This window comes from Patagioenas fasciata, chromosome 1, assembly GCF_037038585.1.
Source record: "Patagioenas fasciata isolate bPatFas1 chromosome 1, bPatFas1.hap1, whole genome shotgun sequence".
In the NCBI taxonomy this organism is placed as follows: Eukaryota; Metazoa; Chordata; class Aves; order Columbiformes; family Columbidae; genus Patagioenas; species Patagioenas fasciata.
The window spans coordinates 202,050,696-202,070,382 of record NC_092520.1 but is presented as its reverse complement, the minus strand read 5'-3'; the positions used below and the strand labels follow the sequence as shown (position 1 = coordinate 202,070,382).

The 19,687-nt window shown below is 36.5% G+C and overlaps 2 protein-coding genes across 2 annotated transcripts in view; one reads left to right on the top strand and one right to left on the bottom strand.

Moving 5' to 3' along the window:
- FAM185A (family with sequence similarity 185 member A) overlaps positions 1-2,008 on the top strand; it is a 58,862-nt gene extending 56,854 nt beyond the window's left edge. Inside the window, exon 9 of the mRNA XM_071803454.1 lies at positions 1,990-2,008. The gene's annotated coding sequence lies outside the window, so the exon portion shown is untranslated. The remainder of the gene's footprint in view (positions 1-1,989) is intronic.
- Positions 1-19,687, bottom strand: part of FBXL13 (F-box and leucine rich repeat protein 13) — an 86,011-nt gene that overhangs the window by 18,855 nt on the left and 47,469 nt on the right. Inside the window, exons 13-17 of the mRNA XM_065862587.2 lie at positions 11,925-12,023; positions 11,206-11,323; positions 10,880-11,042; positions 7,865-7,984; positions 6,609-6,735 (exon numbers count right to left, since the gene is read on the bottom strand). Coding sequence (XP_065718659.2) covers positions 6,609-6,735; positions 7,865-7,984; positions 10,880-11,042; positions 11,206-11,323; positions 11,925-12,023 — 627 coding nt within the window. The remainder of the gene's footprint in view (positions 1-6,608; positions 6,736-7,864; positions 7,985-10,879; positions 11,043-11,205; positions 11,324-11,924; positions 12,024-19,687) is intronic.

Below are 19,687 nucleotides of genomic sequence, written 5' to 3'. Positions count from 1 at the left end.
AATTGAGAAAACGAAAAAGAAAATAGATCTTCCTACCTGTTCAGAAAGAAATAAACTGAAGAAAAGTAGCGTGGCATGAAATACTTACACAGGACACAGACCAGGAATCTCATAAAGCAAAATACATTTAGAGAACCTCCAAAATTTACAGTTGAAAGAACTTTCCACAGATTTTTTGTTGGAAGAACAAAATACTGTTTGCTATGATGAAATAATATCTTAAAATTTCTGCCTTTATGATTTGCTTACCAGTGAGGGCTTTGGGGCTACAGCTATGGTACAAAACAACATCTGAAATGGTGCAGTCACACTCAGAGGTGCATGAACGACCCCTGTATTCAAGACAATAGGGAGCTGAAAACTTCAGTAAATTCCTGGTTTAGGAGTCCAAAAGGATCTGAAAGTGCTTTGTGATTTTTACTGCTTGTACACCAGGAAACGGGACCATGTTCTGATCCTAAACTCTCTATTCTGAAGGAGAATTAAATGTTGGTTTTGTAAAATGTATTTTGATAGTCACAGCAGAAGTTCTCTGTGCTTCATATCAGTAAACTTTACTGAAAAACAAAGTTATCACTTAATTGCATATGGTTAATAAATTATCTACAATTAGGCAGTGAACAGCACTGCACAGAGAGGAAATATCTTGAAAAAATAAGCACATGTAAATAGTGTCTGGAATCCAGATGTGGACACTGTGATGATAATGCTGGAAGAGTGCGGCTGCAGTTCAAATTTTGCTAATTCCTGAAAGCTCACAGGCTGAATAAAAACAAAAAAAGGAACAATGAAAGAGATTTCCAATTCCAGCTACTTAGGAAAACAAAGAAATGTGCATTTTGCTCAGCAGACAGAGTTATGCGGTGACCACTATTTTCAATAACTTCATGAAACTATTAGTATATAGATTTCAGATTTTTGTTGACCAGAACACCACTTAAACCCCAAATGGTTTTATGTCAGAACTTGAATTCCGTACAGCAGAGACTGATAGTGATAGGTGTGACCTTATAGACATAATTTCTTCTTGCATTTTTCCTTATTTAAATGTGGTATCACTTTAATACACATGGCAATGAAATACTAAATAATATTATAGGTTTTTTTGCTGTGTAACAACTCATGCTGCTATGACTTCAAAGTTAATTTATAATAATTTTATATAACTAGAGTGACACTGAATCACAGAACAACTCCCTTTTTTCTTTTTCAAGGAAAATCAAGGTCTCCTTTGAGGTGTTACATTAATAATTCCAGATTTGAGAAAGGAACAGTGAAGACACGGAAGACAGGCAATGTCATTAGGAACTGTCTATTACATAGGAAAACTACAAAACTTTTACGTTTCCAAAAACAAAACAAACCTCTTCAAACAAGCTCTACACAGGAAGTCGGATCTATATGAAATTCTTAACGTTACCTTTGTATCTAACATGCATACAAAGGAGCTAATTATCACTAGTTTTATTAGACTTCCAGATTTATTCAATAGTGTTCCCAGATAAATAACATCAGGGATTCCCATCCAGGATACTGGCCTATTTCCAGAGACTTTTATCTTTTACACTAAGTCTCCTGACATTTTTGAAAGATATGGTCAGAGCTATCATATTATAATTGGAACTCCTGGATATGGATGCTAGCAAAACAGATACTGTGCAGCATACAGGCCAGGATCACCCACTCTACGTGTCTCCAAACACATATTTCCCTTTTAACGTGAAGAAATCACCCCATCTATCTTGGATCAATCATCTGTTGCCACGGAGAAAGGGAAGACTTTGTCCTGCATCTCTTGCATAGCATGTATTAATATATAACCATTTCCATTTAGAAAAGAACTTTAAAAGAAACTATTTATTCCTCTCTAATAGCTGTTTTTTTCAAAGCAATATTTACATTATTGTTCCGTTGCTTTTACTTTATTACGTGAGGCTTACAAACATTTCCAGAACATCATTTATTATTATTTCACCATATTTTTTGCAGATGAGAAGATCACTATCGACTGTACTGGTTGGTGAGAGTATTCACTTGCTAAAGACAAAAGCCCCCGGAGGTGATGGCATCCCAAAGCACTGCTCTTTGTCATTGACATTCACGAGCTGCAAGTCTCTGCCTTTCAACTGCAGACTGCAATGAATGTACCGTCTCCCGCTAATAATAACCATGTGCTACGCTGTTTTAAATGTCTTCTGAGATTTCTGCTCACATACCTCTCTGTAACCCTACAGGTCAGCATCTGTAATGTATCTTTATGTTCCAGAGACACACAGATGTAAATTCCTGCTCATACCCCAAAGCAAACAGCCTGGCCTCAAAATGACTCTGATGTTGGAAGAGAGCTCTTAGGAGGCATCTCCCACCTTCCATTTCTGAGCCCTTTGATATGAAATGGCTCACCTTATCCTTTCAACTCCCAGATTTATGTACTGATTACCCACAGTCAGGCATCTGTTTAATGAACTTACTAGAAGAGAAGAGTGTCACTCGTACCATGCAGTACATTTTGCTAATAACAATGCATATGTGGCAGAACACAGTTCAGTTTCAGATAGCAAAAACCTTCTCAAAAATTGCTAAGTCCTTAAGCAAAGGTTGCTCTACTATTTCCAGTACCAGAGCAAATATAAAGGTGAGTTGGATCTGTTTCCAGGAACTGTAGAGACATTTTTCTACCGCAGTGCAGAAATCGCCTTGTACAACTTCGTGTATAATGCACACCATAAAATTTAATTTCTGTACCTAACATCATTTGCAGTTAGACCAGAACATAATTTATGAAATACAGTTGCCAATGTTTCTTTACACTAAGTCCAGACAACAGAGCTTCCATTGTAACAAAATATTCTGTAAAGATATTGAGCCAAATTTTCAGCATTGCTAAGTGCCTTTAATTCCTACTGATCTGCATTGGGACTCAAGGTGTTCGCACATCTGGCATCAGTTATAAGGACTCTCTGTGTTAGTATTTCCTATTTTTAAGCAGAATTAAGTTTTTAAGTCTCCAGGTCAAATTCTAACTTTATTCTCCCAAGCAAACTGGAATGCTAACACATTAATTTGGAGCCCAATTTGATACATTTTAACATTTCCTTTTCCCTGTCTTGGGAATGCGCATGATTCGTCACATCCTTTCCTTTGCAAATAAAATGCTCCTAGTTCATTTGCAGTCTGGTTATGTCTGTTAGACCTGATAATATTTTTTTCTTAACCTTTACAAGGCTCTTCCTCAGTCTCACTGGCCTGATTTTCTAACAGACCAAAATCTGGAGCTGGGCTGTGGATTCAACTCACCGTAGATTCAGAATCCCACTAAAAATGCACAGAAATTACTCTAGAAAACTGTGGAAAGCCAAAATGCCACTTCTGGGATGATGTGTTTTTTTTTTTTCCTGTTTAGAAATTTTTTATTAAAATATTAGTAAATATTTATGTTGCAGCTTGGCCTTTGAGACCAGCCAGGATCTGAAGAACATTAAGTACAAACACATAAGACAAGAAGCTGAGCTGCTTATACATCCATATAACCACTGCTCCAGAGTTCCCAATGATTACAAATTACCCTCAACTTTGAAGTGTAACTACACACACCACATGAAAAATCTGTGCCTGATTAGCTGACTTGATTCCACAGATAATTCTTGAGGAAACATTTCAGCCAAGAGAGAGAATGAGGCCCTAGATTATTACGGGAGAGAATTTAATGCATGACAGAAGTCATTACAGAAGAAAATGCAGAAGTAAAGAATATTTCTCTGTATTCTTCACATTTCCTTTTTATCTTTGATATCAGAAGTGAATCAGGGTTCTTGTCATTTTCAAAGTATTTTGCATATTGTTTAGGTTTTAGGTTATTTTTTTCTCTCTCATTATTACAGTGCATATAATTCACCACTGATATGAAGGTCTCTGAGTCTATGTCAGGGTATCTACTGGTTTTGTTGTTGGATCTTCTATATAACTCAGGAGTCAAATAAGTTTCTTTAACAATTCCTTTAATTATTCTTCTTAATGCCTTTTCTGTCTAAATCCTGCTTGACTTCAGACACTTCCTTCAAATGTCCTGACACTTCTATACTTAATCTGTTTTTAATGTCCCAAGTAATGGGTGGGCCAGGCCAGATGCACAAGCAGCTTGTGTCGGAATGAGGAAAGCGAGGCAGCTGCTCGCTTTCAAAGCTTCCAACGCTGTATCATATAGACATCAGAAAAACTTCAAGACGTTTTAACAAAAATATGGAGGGTATGAGAATAAATTGTATAAATGAAACTGCTTCCCTAACTCACAGAAGCGTTTCCACTGAGTCTGCTATTATCAAAAAGACAAATAGGTTTTGGTCCTAAATGCGAATGTTTCCAGCTCCGTAATAGAAACTTAAAGACCTTGCACATATTGTAAATACCTTTAAAATGATATCTAAAATTACTTGTGATATTATCTATGCATTCATGAACGTGTTCGCCATACTTACAATTTAGAACACTACGGTTCCTATTCCAGGGAGTTTAGAAGAGCAAAACATGAGACAAAACAATGAGGGGTGGGGAGGTAGCTAGGAAAAAAAAAGGGAGTTTTCTCAAAGAATTTAAAGCTATTTTTTTCGAAGAACTCAACATCTTTGGTCTGGCATTGTGGTGTGTTTTTTTAAAAAAAAAAATAATAAATGCTGTCACTAAGTTGCAAATCTTTTCATTTCTAATTCTCTTTTAAGTTGTTTATAACTCTAAGAAACCAATTTCTAGTACTCCAGACTAAATCAGAACAAACGTCCTTCCCACTATTAAAAAAAGTTGTTGAGACTTAAAAACGTGTGCCTGAGACAAATCTGTAAGAAAACCTGACTCAAATGTGTCTTTTTCCCCATCCTTCCCGTAAGTGTATGTCATCCTTCCCGCAGTAAATTCTGCTCTGCAGAATGATTCTGCTGTCATTTGAAAAAACAGAAAGGAGAATTCTCTTGTATAGTGCAAATCCATGTAGCACATTCTACCTCTTTCATACTGAAGAGCAAGAGAGCAAAAGCAGCAGAGATCTGCTGCACAGACTGCGGGAAAGCATATGAGGTTTGCAATTTTTCTTTACCAGCACAGCGTAATGCTGATGATTGCTGCACATAAAACATTGCGCTCTCTGCTACGTTTTTAAAGCAATACTTACAGAACCTAAATTGAAATAGATCTTCATACAACTTCCTCTACATGCTAACAAAACGCATGATATAAAGTCAAAGAATACAAATAGTAGCTTGTTACAAAGCAGACAGCTAGATTTTCTTTTATCAAATGGTGTTTGAAGATAAGAAAGTGTATTTGTTATACATGTTTGAATGTTACATATTTCAACATAGCAAACAGCAAGAACCATAACAGTTTTGTAGCTAGTACTAGCAATCAGATCAGAAATTACAAAAAGGATAAATGGTCAGTTTCCGGGTTAATTGATCTGCCTTGTGGGAGAGAGAAAACTGAAAGTCTTAGAAACGCAGAGTAAGCACAAGAGCTTGGCTTATTGCCGGGGTCATGGGTTGGGCTGTGTGAAAACTGGAGTAAGAAGCAACACAGCGTTTGAAAAGACTGGCTGTGGCAGGCAGAGAGAAAGAAAACATTTATGTTGAAACATGTGGGACTGTAACTCAAGGCAACATAAATTTCACTCAGATATTATTTTTATGATATTTTAAATGATCACATTGAATGAAGTATTTTTGGATTTCGCAAACCTCTTTATTTAGCTTAATTTTGTTTAAAATTTTTCAGGCCTCCATTAAAGATACAGGCATTATAATTACTTTTTTACCTTTTAATTACTTTTGCACAAACTCTACACTATAGCCAAATAAAGTTCTTGGTCAGAATTCCATTTGAACACTGACTGAGTGAATAGGCTCTGTGGCAAGTTTTCTTCACCAGGTTTCTCTCAGATTTTTGTGTTCAGTGACAAGAGTTTGCCCCAAAAGTAGAAGCAGCATCAGAACTGGCTCTGGACCCTGTGCGCAAGGCAGGACCTGCCAGGAACACTCATGTGGTTGCCTGTGATGCTTAACCTGGCTCCCACACCCCTGTTTTGCTTCCCAGAGTCTTAGCAACTTGACACATTAAAGACACCTTGTTAGTAATTCTTTCACTGGCAACTATTTTCCAGACCGCAGTGTAGAGCCGTGCTTCCACTACAGATAATGTTCAGGGTTTTTCACGATAAAATCTAGTTCATGAGAAACACAATTTTAAGAAATTTAAATTTTTTTATAAAAATACCAGTTGTTCAGTCTTTCTCAGGCCTAATCATCCTAGAGCAAAAAAAAACCTGCTTAATAAACTTTCTTTCCAGAGCAGCTTCCCAGCAGCCAAACTTCCTGTTTCTGACAATTTTTGTTTCTCTCTTTCAAATAAAAGAATTGCCCAACTTAAGAATTACCTTTCATTTCTTACTGTCTATACATGGGCTAATACTATACTATACGCATTCTAAAATTCATTTTATTGACACTGCAGCTCCACTGCTTCATACCCATGCAATCTTTTAAATGAATGGTTCTTACTACATTTTTTTCAGAAAGCCTAAATAAATAATAAACACATTCTTCATTCTTTAATCATATATATACCATATCTGAGATGCTGGTTCCAGAGATATCAAGGGATATCAATGACGATATATTTCCCAAGGTTTCAATTCCAACATCGGTGACATTTTCACAGTAACGCAGATTTAGGTAGGTCAATTTATGACATCTAAATTAAACAAAAAACCAGAAATGTCGGCTTTCCACTTCTGTTATAGAAATGCAGTATATTTTTGTAATAACCCTTGATAAGTTCTTTTCAGGGGATCTATGAAAATAAGCACTCCAGACTTCTGATACCTACATAGGCACTTCCATAGATTCCACTCATGCGTAGGCATCACAAATATTTCAAACAATGAGCAGCAATCAAATCAAAATATGGAAATCCATGAGCTCTATTACGTGAAAGTATTTCTTTAATTAGTTTGATGCTTGACTACTCCCCATCTCCAAATCTCTCTTATCTTGCACAGAACTTCGGAGCTCGATGCAAGGACAGAATTCAGGGCCCCATGGCTGTACCCACACCCAGCCACAGCTTTGCAAATAATGCTGTACAGTAAATTAAGACATCGGAGATTCTGCAAATCAGCTCTCACTAATCCTACAAGGAAAACAGATTTTTTCTGCATAATAAAGCACCATAAACTGTATCTTCCCATAATCAAACCAGAAAATTTAAGAAATCTGACTCCTCCAGCAATGCATCGATGCTCAGAGCCTTAGGGGTAACACTCCACCATTAAATCAGATAAAGCATTCCCAGCAAGCATGCTACTATTAATTGAAACTACTGTTAGAAAAGCATAAACAGGGCCCTGCTGGGAGAACTCGTAAGGAGTGGAAAGACTGACTCCAATCTCCTCTGGAGATTTAAAAATTGTCTTTCGATTGCCAGTACCAATACGCCTTCTGAGGAACTGGAATTGAAGAGGTTTAGCAATAGCATGCTTTTTGTTTGTGAGTACTTATTGAGTTTATAAAAATGTGACTTATACATACCAAACTTTTAATGCACTTTTGTCACTGACAACCGTCATTTAAGCATTTTTCCCACCCCCAAAATTAAGAATTCTCAGGTTTCCATATTTATATTGATGAATTCCCCTTTATATAATGGACCATTTTTACAGAGATTCACAATGCCAAAAGGACTAGTCATTTATCTAGTACAATTTTCTGCATATAATTGGCTGCATAATTTTACCCATTTATTAACATATTAAAAACTTTAATGTTAGAAACATACTGCAAGTCTAACCACACTAGAAAAATTTTGTACTGTATTACTGTACCTTTGTGCTATTTCTGTGACGGAAGCATCAGTGACACCAATACAATTAGTCAAATTCAGCTCTCTTAGCTTAGCTCCTGAAGAACCTTGTACAAATGGTCTTACACCTCCATCACTGATTCTAAAAGAAAAATGCAGGCAATATTTATAATATGTATTTTTCCTCCTCCATACATGTCAATATAAAATTTGCATTCAGCAGCCTACACTGTAGATAAGCAAAAATTAATAAAGGTATTTTTTTCAATAGCCTTTTAAACCCAATAAAAATGAGTCAGAATAATTAATGGCTCAGTTAGAAAGATGCTGTTCTCTGGAACCACTGAAAACCAGAACTTTCTGGAAAGTGTGATGGAGATTATGAGAATTTCTATTAGTTCCAACACTCAGCTATGATAGCACCCCAAAAGACAGAGCTTGGAAAACACATCTTGACCTTATCAGAACCTGCTTAATCATTTCAGAGTAATACTTGTTTTAGTATCTTTACTGATCTAAGGAACTGAAATAATTTAAATGAAAAATGATGTAGCACAGAAGCAAAAGTCATAGGCAGTATATACATGTAGTAGCTGTTCTATACACATGTATGAAGTTAACCTGAGTTCTTCCTCCGAGTGTTTCACATAATCAACTGTGTGGCTCACACACGAATCACCTTTAATATACACAAAGGTTATAAAAATTAAGCTGATAGATAAAAAATCTTTCTGCCAAGTTGAGAGTGTCAGAGAGTTGACTACAACTTGGGTAAGTGCTTCGATACAGTTCATACCTCTGGTATGTTTAACATTACTTGTACCTTAGCTTTTCAATGAATTCCCAGTATATGTTCCATGTTCCCTGATGAATAAAAATTTAATCTCAGAATTTTGTTGGACTGAATCATGTTTTGGATTGTACAATTTGTTGCAGCATGAAGAATCACTGCAAGTCCCAAAGTCCTAGAAACATATGGGTAGGAATAGTACTGCTAATAAAATGATAACCTGGACAGAGCCCCATTGTGTGACCACATGCTACAGATGAAGCTATCGTTCATCAAGTGTTAAAGTAATCACGCTGCAATAATTCAGCCACTGTGGTATATATATTGCTGTTATTTCACAGTGCAGTTGTTTTTCATTCAAGACAGACAAATTTAAGAACTATACTTTCAGAATAATTAACTTGCATAAAGTCTGTAAGGAATGCGGAGCCTGGCAATACAGTCAACTGATTTTTTTAAAAATTATTTTTATATATATATATATGAATATACATATTTATTCTGTAACCACATTGGGTTTCAGGGCTGAAATAGGGACGACATAACTTTTGAAATAATTATGCTATAAGTACACATGCTCAGTTTCACTAATCAGCTGATTACCTGTCTAAGAACAAAGGTCACATGCTGCTTTATCATATGTGAAGATAACATACTTAAACTGGGAAAATGTGCCAAAGTTATGAGCCATCACATTGCCTGTGTCAATTTTTAGACACCTTTTTACTCACATCTCTATTATTTCTTAATTCTAACAATCGTGATCAGTTTATTTTCTTTCTTCATTTTTCACATGTAGTTAAATACTTCTGTAATTCATGAATTCTGAATTGTTAGATTTGTTCTTTCTGCTCCTTTCATTTCTCAAAAAAAATTTGCATATGACTAAGCTAGAAAAACTTAAACTCTTAGAGTAAGATAAAGTATCCATGGAAAAAAAAGGAAACTGATTAAGAGTACTAAGATGGCCAAGCATTTCAAATTCTGTTCTTAAAATTGTACCACCAGCATGATGCTTCCCTTGATTTCTATGAGAAATTCCTTCGTAACTCGCAATATGAACTTTCATAGCAACACCTTGTCCAAATAAGAGAAACACAAAGAGTAACAATTCCCCACCTGTAGTTTCATCTCTCTTGAGACAAACTCTTTACCAAGTTCAGATGTGTTACAATCTATAACTCTGTTAATGCTGAAACTTTTACAAGTGTCTGCAAAAGCGATAAAATAAGTACAGAGTTTTAGAATAGCTTTACAACTGCTTAGAAAGTTTTGTTAAGGTAATTCAGCAATTCTTTCGCAGCAGACACATGTGCAAACACACTCACAGCCAAGATTTGGCGGACAGACTGGAAAATCCAGCCTTCGAAACGCTAAATCAGAAAATTCAGGCAGCTGTCCCACCTGCCCAGCTGAACCACCAGCCTGATGTCACCGCGTTCCTCCCGCACTTCCCAGCGCATCTACACGCAATGTGATCAGATTTTTATACAGCTTCAACAGGCACAAAAAGTACTTTATTTACACATTAACCAGAATCCCTAAAACTTCACATGACATTAGAAATGTTAAGATAAGTAGCAATTCTGTCTTTGGATTATTTTATAGGTCTGTTGCTTTTGAAACGTTTGGAGATTTTGCCTTCCCTGTTCCTTCCCACCCTTGGCTCCATCACTGTGTCACAGAACAGGGAACCAGCACACGGCTCTGAAAACCCTTTCATTTGCCTTTGTTTCTACTGATATATGACACACCTGAATTGGAAAACAGTCTTCATATAAAATATACCCTTCCTCTACAAAATGAATTACAATGCTTTTTGGTAATTGTAAAACGAATCACAGTTTCGTTTATATCATAATACTAGATAGTTATAAAGTATTCATTTAATATTCCCAAAATTAAACAATATCCAAATTTTAATAGAGTTGTTGCACTGGCATTGTCTTTGGCTATCATTTTCATCTTCATAGCCACATTCCAGCACTAAAATATGCCATGGCTGTTGAGTAGCATTACATCTACAGTTGATATTTTTGCTTGAACTGGAGTAATAATTAATGGATTTTTGAAAACATGATACAGGAACAAAAACCTATTTTTAAAAAGATTAAGATACATGTATTATGATTCTAATAATTTATTTTTAAAACTGAAAGATGTCCTAACAGGACTTATTACAAGTGTAATTAACCTTGGTAAAATTCCCTTACAATGGTTTACAGAAATCTGGATGTGATATAGTACCTTGTACAGTCTGCGACATTGAGTACAAGAATATGCTTCAATGGTGAAATCATCGAGAGACCAGCATCTGTAATGTTGTGGCAATCAGCCACATGAATGTGCCTGATGTATGGGCAGCATTTACTCATCAACTCGAAACTTAAATCAGTAATTTGATTATTCCCTGTTGAAAAATAAAAATATGTAAGTTATGCATCTGACATACATTAAGCACCTGATCCAAATATCCACTGGAATCAGTTGAAAGATTCTTATTTATTTCAAATTATCTGGATGAGTTAAAAAAAGTGCATCATCCTAATGATTTTGTGAATTATTATACTAACCTTCAATGCTGACCTTGACAAGTTTACATTTAGCAAGTGCTTTAAAAGTTGTATCAGAAAGATGTGGAGAGTCAAGAAAGACAACAGACGTTATCTGTCGGCATTTTTCAACCAGAGCCTTCAAAGGGAGAAAAGGTGAAATAAAATATTCGTACACCTATGCTGTCACATAACAAAAGATCAGCAAATATTCTATATATAATACAAATGTTACAATTTCAAACAAATAGTTTTAATCCATTTTAACAGTAACTTTTAGACAGTGAGTGGTATATGAACAACTGAAATTCTCCTTATATTTATTATATTTGGGAACACAAAGAAAAGAAGTAATTGGGAGACATGAAATATGGCAGATACCTGGGACAGTGATCTAATTAAACAATCACTTTTGCAGAAGCCTGAAAATTCATTTTTGATGGGCAAAATCAGTAACAGATGGTTTTTATATATATATATATATATATATATATATATATATATATATTATATTTGCTTTAACACTGAAAAAACTGAAAAACTCTCATTTATAAACTGGAAGACCACAATTCAGCCATACTCTGGTAGCAAAAGAAGACAACTGATAGTTTTTATAAATGTTTTAGGAGATAAATTTTCCTCCCAAATTGTATCTGCAAAACTTTAAATAAAGTCAGTTGAGAGGACAACCCAGTTCCAACATCAGGAAGTTTCTCAAAGTAGAGATTTCAATTTCTTACTTGAATACATCCATCTGTAAGAGCTGGCATTTTGTTGATCAGCAAATCTTGAATTCTACTGCAGCCATTGGCAATATTTCTGAAGCCATCAACTGAAATCTAAGTAAGAAATAAAATGTTTATGTCTTAGCAAGCCTAGCAAAAACAACACAGGAAAGGCCTGAGATCTTTTCAATACTTTAAAATCATAGATACCTAGATGCTCACTAAAGTAAGAAATGCATTAGTCCCATTAAAACAGATACGTGGGGTACACGTTATTCTGAAAATTTAACAACACAATCAAAAGACACAATCTGTTCCAAAAATGCGTTTACTAAGCAAGCAACAGAAAGGTTCAACAATTTCTATGGTCAACACCATTAATGAGAATAGCAATGATTGTCATTGTCATATCCTTGTACCTTTGTTTTCCCAGCCTTAGGAATTATTCCTACATGGCAGATGCTCACATCTAGTTTGAAGCAAGGTTTGAATGTGGTAAAATATCTTCACTGTTTTTTCCAGATCCATAGTAAAATGTGTGTTAAATTCAGATGGGATACAAGGAAAGGTCCTATGCAATCACAGTAACATGGAGCTCATTTACAGGATCCTTCCTGTAGGACCACATCACCAACTCTGCACACTTCAAGAAAGCAACAGTCAGTGAAAATGTGAATGGATGGATGGATGGATCTGTCAATTCAGTTTATTCCCTTTATCACTCCAGGCAGTGACTTCAGGGAATGACTGCAGGGAGTCATTTCTTCAGCTGCCCAAATCCAATAGATGTCAGTTCACTCTTTGGCACACAAAGTGGTTCCTTTAACATATAAATGCCATGTAAAGTATGGGACAGTTTCCTTTTAGCCTCATGTTCTACAGACAACATGCATGTGAACCATTCCTCCACAAGAAATAGTCTCTCCTGATATTCACATACAAAGATCTCACTATTTCCCAGGGTTTTGAAGTTGTATAGCATAATAATCTTTTACAGCTCAGACTACAGCTGTGCCCTGCACCAAGAATTCATTTGCAAAACATCCACCAAAAAAACCCAGTCTGGTATATTCTCCTGGGTGCCAAATAAGGCCTGAGGAGACAAGAATCCAAAGGAGGAAACCACAAAGATAAAGTCTATGGGGAGGGATTCTTGCTGCACCCCACCTCTCCAGCTGCTGCAGAAGCCCCATGTCCTTAGTTCCATTGCTTAAGGGGAGCAGCAGCGCAAAGCACGAGCTTTGCTTAGGGTGCATGTGTTGTCTGACAGTGGACACGGTTAGCAGACAGGAGACAGCCACAGAAAAGCCAGGCAGAAGCTAAGCAGCAGCTCATCACCCATCACACGTCAGGATGGTAGCAGTGCCCCAGAAGATGCTTCCAGTTCTTGCCCTTGCAGCCTCCAGCCTTTGTAGCACAGTTGACTCTTCCCCACAAATACTCATCAGTGCACGTAAGGGCCAAGGCTGCTTTCCTTTCCCCTAGCACTGAGAGAGGGGCTAACACATTGGGTTTCTGGCTTCTCTTCTTTTTGCAAACCTAACGTTTGGGTTCTTTTTGTGTGTGAGATGTTTTTTTTCATGAACTGAGTATCTGACTTCATAATCAAAGCAGACTTCTTTTCTGGCATAATGTCCCATCTTTTAACTTACGACCAGGTTGGCTTGCTCTTTATTTTCAGGCCGAAGTGGCCTTTTATAAGTTTTTTTAAAATATTTTGACATTAAATGTCTTCCTTTATAAGGGATTGTGGCACTCTGCACCTTTTACCTTGTGCAGGGGGGTGTCAGCACTAGAGGGGAACTGACTACATGTCTGTGAAATGTGTTCTTAGGCTTAAAGTGTTTGTGCAGGTCTCACGTCCAGACAGACAGAATATGGTGTGGCTCATGACACACACTGGCACTGTGCATGCAAATAGTCTGATGTGTTTTGAGCTCAGAACAAGTGTAGCATGAATGTTTTTCCTCCAGTGGTGTCTGTAACAGCCTGCAAAATGACAGAGTGCAACCCCTACCATCAAAATAGCTGCAGGAAATATCTTACAGTTAATGCATGGCAACATAAATCCCATCAACTACTCTCTGTCAGCTGCCTGCATTCAAGGTCAGGTCTGACGTGGTGCAGCTGTGTAACCCTGGATCGGGCTCTTCTGAAAACAGCTGCATTGTCAGAGCTGAAGAAGGAAAAAGAGAAAATGTTGGGGGGCAGGAGGGAAGGCTGCAGAAAAAGAGTTATACAGAAAGATAACCATCTTGTGACCACACACTGGTCAGAGCATGTAGAGCCTGTTGGTGCACTCCAGGCTCTCCCAGCTCCTCCAGCTGAGACGTGTCTGCTGGACAAAAGGACACCCTGACTTTGGGAATACAGTTGGTGTGGGTAACACATGCGTGAGGATGAGCAGACAGTACTGCAGACCTCACCCATCAGCAGGGACAGGTTGGGTTTACCCACTGCAAATGATTGCAAAACAACTAGTACTAGTGTAGGGCTACTATGGCAAAGGCAATTCCTCTTTTCAACTGGTGGTGATCACCAGAAGGTAAAATGTCAGCATGGAAAGATGGGTGCTAGTTCTCAGGACAGAATATGAAATTCAGTCGTCCAGATTCTACAGTTTGGTTCTCACTATTGGTATATGTAATGTAGAACAATGTAATCCTATCTCTAGTTTCCTCAGCCCAAAACCTCCAGTCTGTATGAAAGGGATTAGTTTAAATTGTGAACATCATGCAAGCAGCTGCCTGAGGGAGGTATTGGGAAATCTCCATCCTCTGCTGGTCAAGAAGCACTAATTGCTGTAACATGACATGACCAATTCATTCAAGTAAAAGTTTACCTAACCCTGCCACAGGGCTCCTCATTGTTGGCTCTTAAGCAGCACAACAGCAGAAGACAACACATTTCTACAACATTCACCAAGTAGTTTAATATGTTAAAGTGAAACCAATCACCTTCCAGAAATTTCAGTTTGAGAGGTGAATTTCTGGTAACTGAGTCTTGTTCTTGGTCCATATACTACAAAGAGCAAACCATTCCCAAGAGAGGGCATGTTACATTATACGGTTTGTTGTAATACATGGTAATAACGCTGTCTGTTACAATCTGAACGTGATGCCTTTTCAAAAGAAGACTGAGGTTTTCACTCTTCTGTAAAATCACCCACAGTTTGACTATTCTTTAGCTGTTACGACAGTAGGATTTCCCCTTGTAACTGCTGAACAGATTCACTATAATGAGAAAGAATAACTCTGCTCCCAAGGAACAGTCACTCAAAAGCTGAGACAGTGCAGAACACGCCACGTTCAGCTACGCTTATTGTTCAAACTGAAGAGATTTTGTAACACTCAGTTCAAATACATGATCAGCTGTAACCAACTACAATTGTCTTCTATGAAGGGACGGGGCTCAGTGGGGCTGCTGCCAATTGCTCTTGGGAATTTTTTTACCATGAACATATTGTTAACTTTTAAGAGTACCTACCTAGGCTGGTGATGAACCTCATAATCAGTTACAGAAAGTAGGAATACAAGATTCCTTATGTCTAGATACCCAAAATTCAGATGAAAATACATTTAAATGATCGATCTTAGTTACATTACATTACTTCTCACTTTGCAAATATGAGCCATTTAACTGAGCAGTAAGATAAATAATTGTGAGGCTTACGGGTTGTTCTGATAATTGTAGGAGAAGAATCACAGTTGAGGGAAATAGGTAGGAAAAATGCTAAATCAAGAAAGTGTCAATAATATTAATGGTGATTTAAAAAATAGACTGCAAATGCTAAAGCCTTTTTTTACTCCACTGAAATTAGGAATATAACTGAGATGTCTATGTTAGACAATTATGAAACCCGGGATCTCTGTATAGCAAAAAGCAAGAAAGATCAGAGCTGCAAAAAAGTCTGAATTAACTCTGGAGACCTCTCTTCTTCTCTAAATGCTATATAGATAAATTAAGGTAATTTTCTAGGCACTACCTTTGGTTAGACACCTAAACTTAAGTGAAATTCCCATTCTTAAAAGGAGAGATAGTAAATAGTAGGTAAGCAGATCAAACTCAACAAAGTTGAGAGACAGAAGTAGCATATCTTTCTGGAACTAAGTAATGATTGCATAATGTTAACTGCAGTCTGAAGGACTTTTAATCTCTTTGTCTGGAAAAACACTGTTTGCTTAACATAGTCATTTGATACCACAAATAGCAGGAATTTAGTGTTTTCCTCTATGCAAGCCAAAAACAATTATACTGAAGCAGCTAATAATACTCCTACAGAGATTGGTTCTTTTCTTTTTTCTTTCTTTTTTTTTTTTTTATTCTTTTCCACTTGAACTGTTTTTTTAGCTTGAAGCTGGATAATTGATCCCAGCCATCAAGTTGAGAAAGTTGCAGGATAAAACATGCATTCAGATAAGATTCAATTAGTCAACATTCAGATGCTGCTGCAATATCATATGTATTTGTCTTATTTTCCTTTATTACTAAAACAATAAAATCTTAATCTTGAATTTCTTTTCCCTATGGATTATCTATGAAAATTCAGGCACTCTTGAAGATAAGGTGTAGAAATATGAACTTTTGTGCACATTTTATTAAAAAAATATTGGTTTCTCAACTCATTTGGAATTCCAATTTATAATAGATTGCCTCAAGAACAAACAGCTTGACCTGAGAATCAATGTTAGGATACACATGGAATTTAATACTTCATTCTTTGACCCAGATCAGTAAAATCCTACTTTAATATCCTTCAAACCTTTTGTGAGGGAAGATGTTTTGAAAGTTATTATGAGTCTTAGATGTCATAAAAGTCTGCAAAGCAGACTTTTCCTGCATGACTCAGTAAGATCATTTTATAAATGTATTATTTTTTCTGCGTGTGCAGGATCAGAAGTCAATGCAATGATCATACATAAAATACAATTCCTTGTCTGTGAGTTTTCAGTCTAATATGTAAATGACTGAGCTGGGTTTATTTTCTTACCTGTATGCTTATATACTGTGATCTGAAAGTACATTAAAACAAACATGGAACAAACCACATGTCCCCATAGATTTAGAATATACATTTAGTGAAACGACAAAATGCTTGTAAGAATGTCAAAATTCATTTCATTCCATCTAATTTCTGAATTCCAAATGATAAGAATATACAGAATTTTTATCCAGGTTTTGGCTGATTTGCTACACATCCAGTACTGCTTTAAAATTCCTTTTATCTCCCTCCCCAACCCATTGTATTTGTCGAATCCACCCTGCAAGGCAGAACGTTGTCTGTAGCGCAGAAGGGTTTTTGAAGAAATGCTGTTCTGGGATTCTAGTATTGTCAATGCACTGAGAGTGCAGAAACTTGAAAATCAGTGTTCAGGATTGAAGAAGTACTCTTGTGGGGCACAAAGGGATATCTTGTTTTTATTCTGTGTCTGTCAAGAATGATAAAGCTATTTGTGACATCCTTTCACAAGTTTGGCACATTACATGGATGGCTTGCCTCCACATGTTATTTTTCTTGTAGCTTTCCACTGTCCAAAAAATGCTTATATTATCATACCCCTGAATTAGCATTTTTCTAAAAATATAGAATAGTGCATGTGCAACTTATAATAAAGTATTCTTCAGTTACACGAATTTGTACTGAGGAAATGTAAACTAGTCCTCAATAAATAATAGTTCAATAAATAAAGAACATGGCTCAGATTTTCTCCCCAAATAATGGTTGCATTTTGCTGCTTGATATATCCAGAGAAGCCAGAATTTGCCAGTAGATGCCAAAATGAGAATTCTCCCAATAAAGTCAGAGCAGGAGGAACTCAGATGGTGAAAACTGGTGAAGCCTACAGGTTTGCCAATAACTTCTTTGCCATTCCCAGAAACACTGCAGGATGTCAAGAAATGAAAGGGTTACACTTATTTCTCCCAGCAGCTTGTGATGTCTCATCCAGCTGTTGTGAACTACAGCAGTTGATAGACTGCTCTAACATACTAAGGGCCAGAATAGTTCCAATCTGAAAATGAGCCATAGATGTTGGCACCAAAAAGAAACAGTCAATTTACCTGAAAATATCTATGTTTCTAATTTAACTGAATGTATCTCTCACTGAACTGTTCTGGTTCTATAACCTCAATCTGTTGATAAATGGCATGCAATAGCTTTATAACCTTATGTCTTTTCAGTTTTATGTTTAATAGCAGAACATTTTCCACCTGTACTGTTCAGGTTCAGAAGAAGGACAAAGAAATCTTATGCTTTTCAGGTGATTCTCTGTGACGATTAATGGTGAAATAGGACACCTTTTTAGCAGGACACTAGAGAATCTCTACATTTTTATGGATTGAAACTCATTAATGAAATTATTTACCACTCATGTAATAAAGATACAACCTTAATTACTGAGATTTTATGCAAAAGACCCATACATACAATTAATCCGGTATTATTACCATCTATTAATATAACAGTCAAAGGGAAGACCGCCTCGTTTTACGACAACAGAGTAGAAAATGTGTACTTAATTCCCAGTTTTCTGCCCAACTATGTTTAGACAATTTAAATACCTTGGTCTTCAAGTTGCCACTCACAAAATCATTAGCATCATCACCCATTTTACAGATGGGCTTTCTAAGCAGACTTTCAAATCCCGCAATAGTAATGCAATATAGGAACTAACGTAGAAAAAACTGTAATGTTAAAATAACGGAAAAAAACAGGAAACATGAAAAAACAGGAAAAAATATATTCTATTGAATATATATTCTGTTATATGGAACACTTTAAATGTTTCTAGGATAGCTTCGCTATATTTTTCTAATGAATTCTGAAACATTAGCCTTACAGAAGTTTCCTTCAGCTTAGTTCATCCAATGAAGGGGGGGAAAAAAGGGAGGGGAAAAAAAAAGAGTTCTATCTTATTAAAACGCTTTTTGCAATGGTGATGCAATTTGATGCTGGTTTAGGTTTTAACTGTTTACTCAAGTACTCAGTCATAATCATTAAGCTCTGTTCCAGAATTGGGAAATCCAAAATGGAGGAAGCTGTGGAATCCTTTTCAGAGCTCTCAAATACTCTGGTGAGCAAACCCAGTTTCCTCTGGAAAGGGGAGGATTGTGGTTTTCCCAGTTCAATGATGATCACTTTTCTCTGACTACTCCTAGACCTTGCTTTCTAAAGTCAGATCCTTACAGATCATTATTACACTTCTGAACAAGCAGGAATGTTGCTTTGGCAAAAAATAACCAATTCCTGGCATCTTGAAAAAGTAACTGAGAGGTAAGTAGTTCTTTACTTTCCTCCAGCCTCAGCCCTCATTTCAAATTTCACAGTGTCACTGCACAATAGTCTCAGTCTGGTTCTCAGGAGCAAGAAATAGACACAATAAGGAGCAGTCAGAACAAGCCTGTTCCCCCATCTGCCTTCATCCTTGCTTCTGAAAAGATTGTGTTAGATGGAAAGTTCAACTATTTTATTCCTTAGACTCCATCTCTTCATCATTTCATGTGTACTTTGTAGAATCTTCCCAGTGCACAAAGAAATACAAGTGGGATTCTTTATTAAAAGATTGGCAGACTTCTATTGCCTTACAGTTTAGCATTTCATACTGCTTTTGAGATATTTTTCAAGATCCAGTATATATTTGAAAGTTTTTAAAACAGTACCAGATTGTAAAACCTTGGTTTTCTTTAGAAGTTTAGCGGGAGACTAAAATAAACCAAAACATCAACTGTTTTAAGATTGTAGTTATAAATACTACTTCAGTTTATATATTAAACCAATA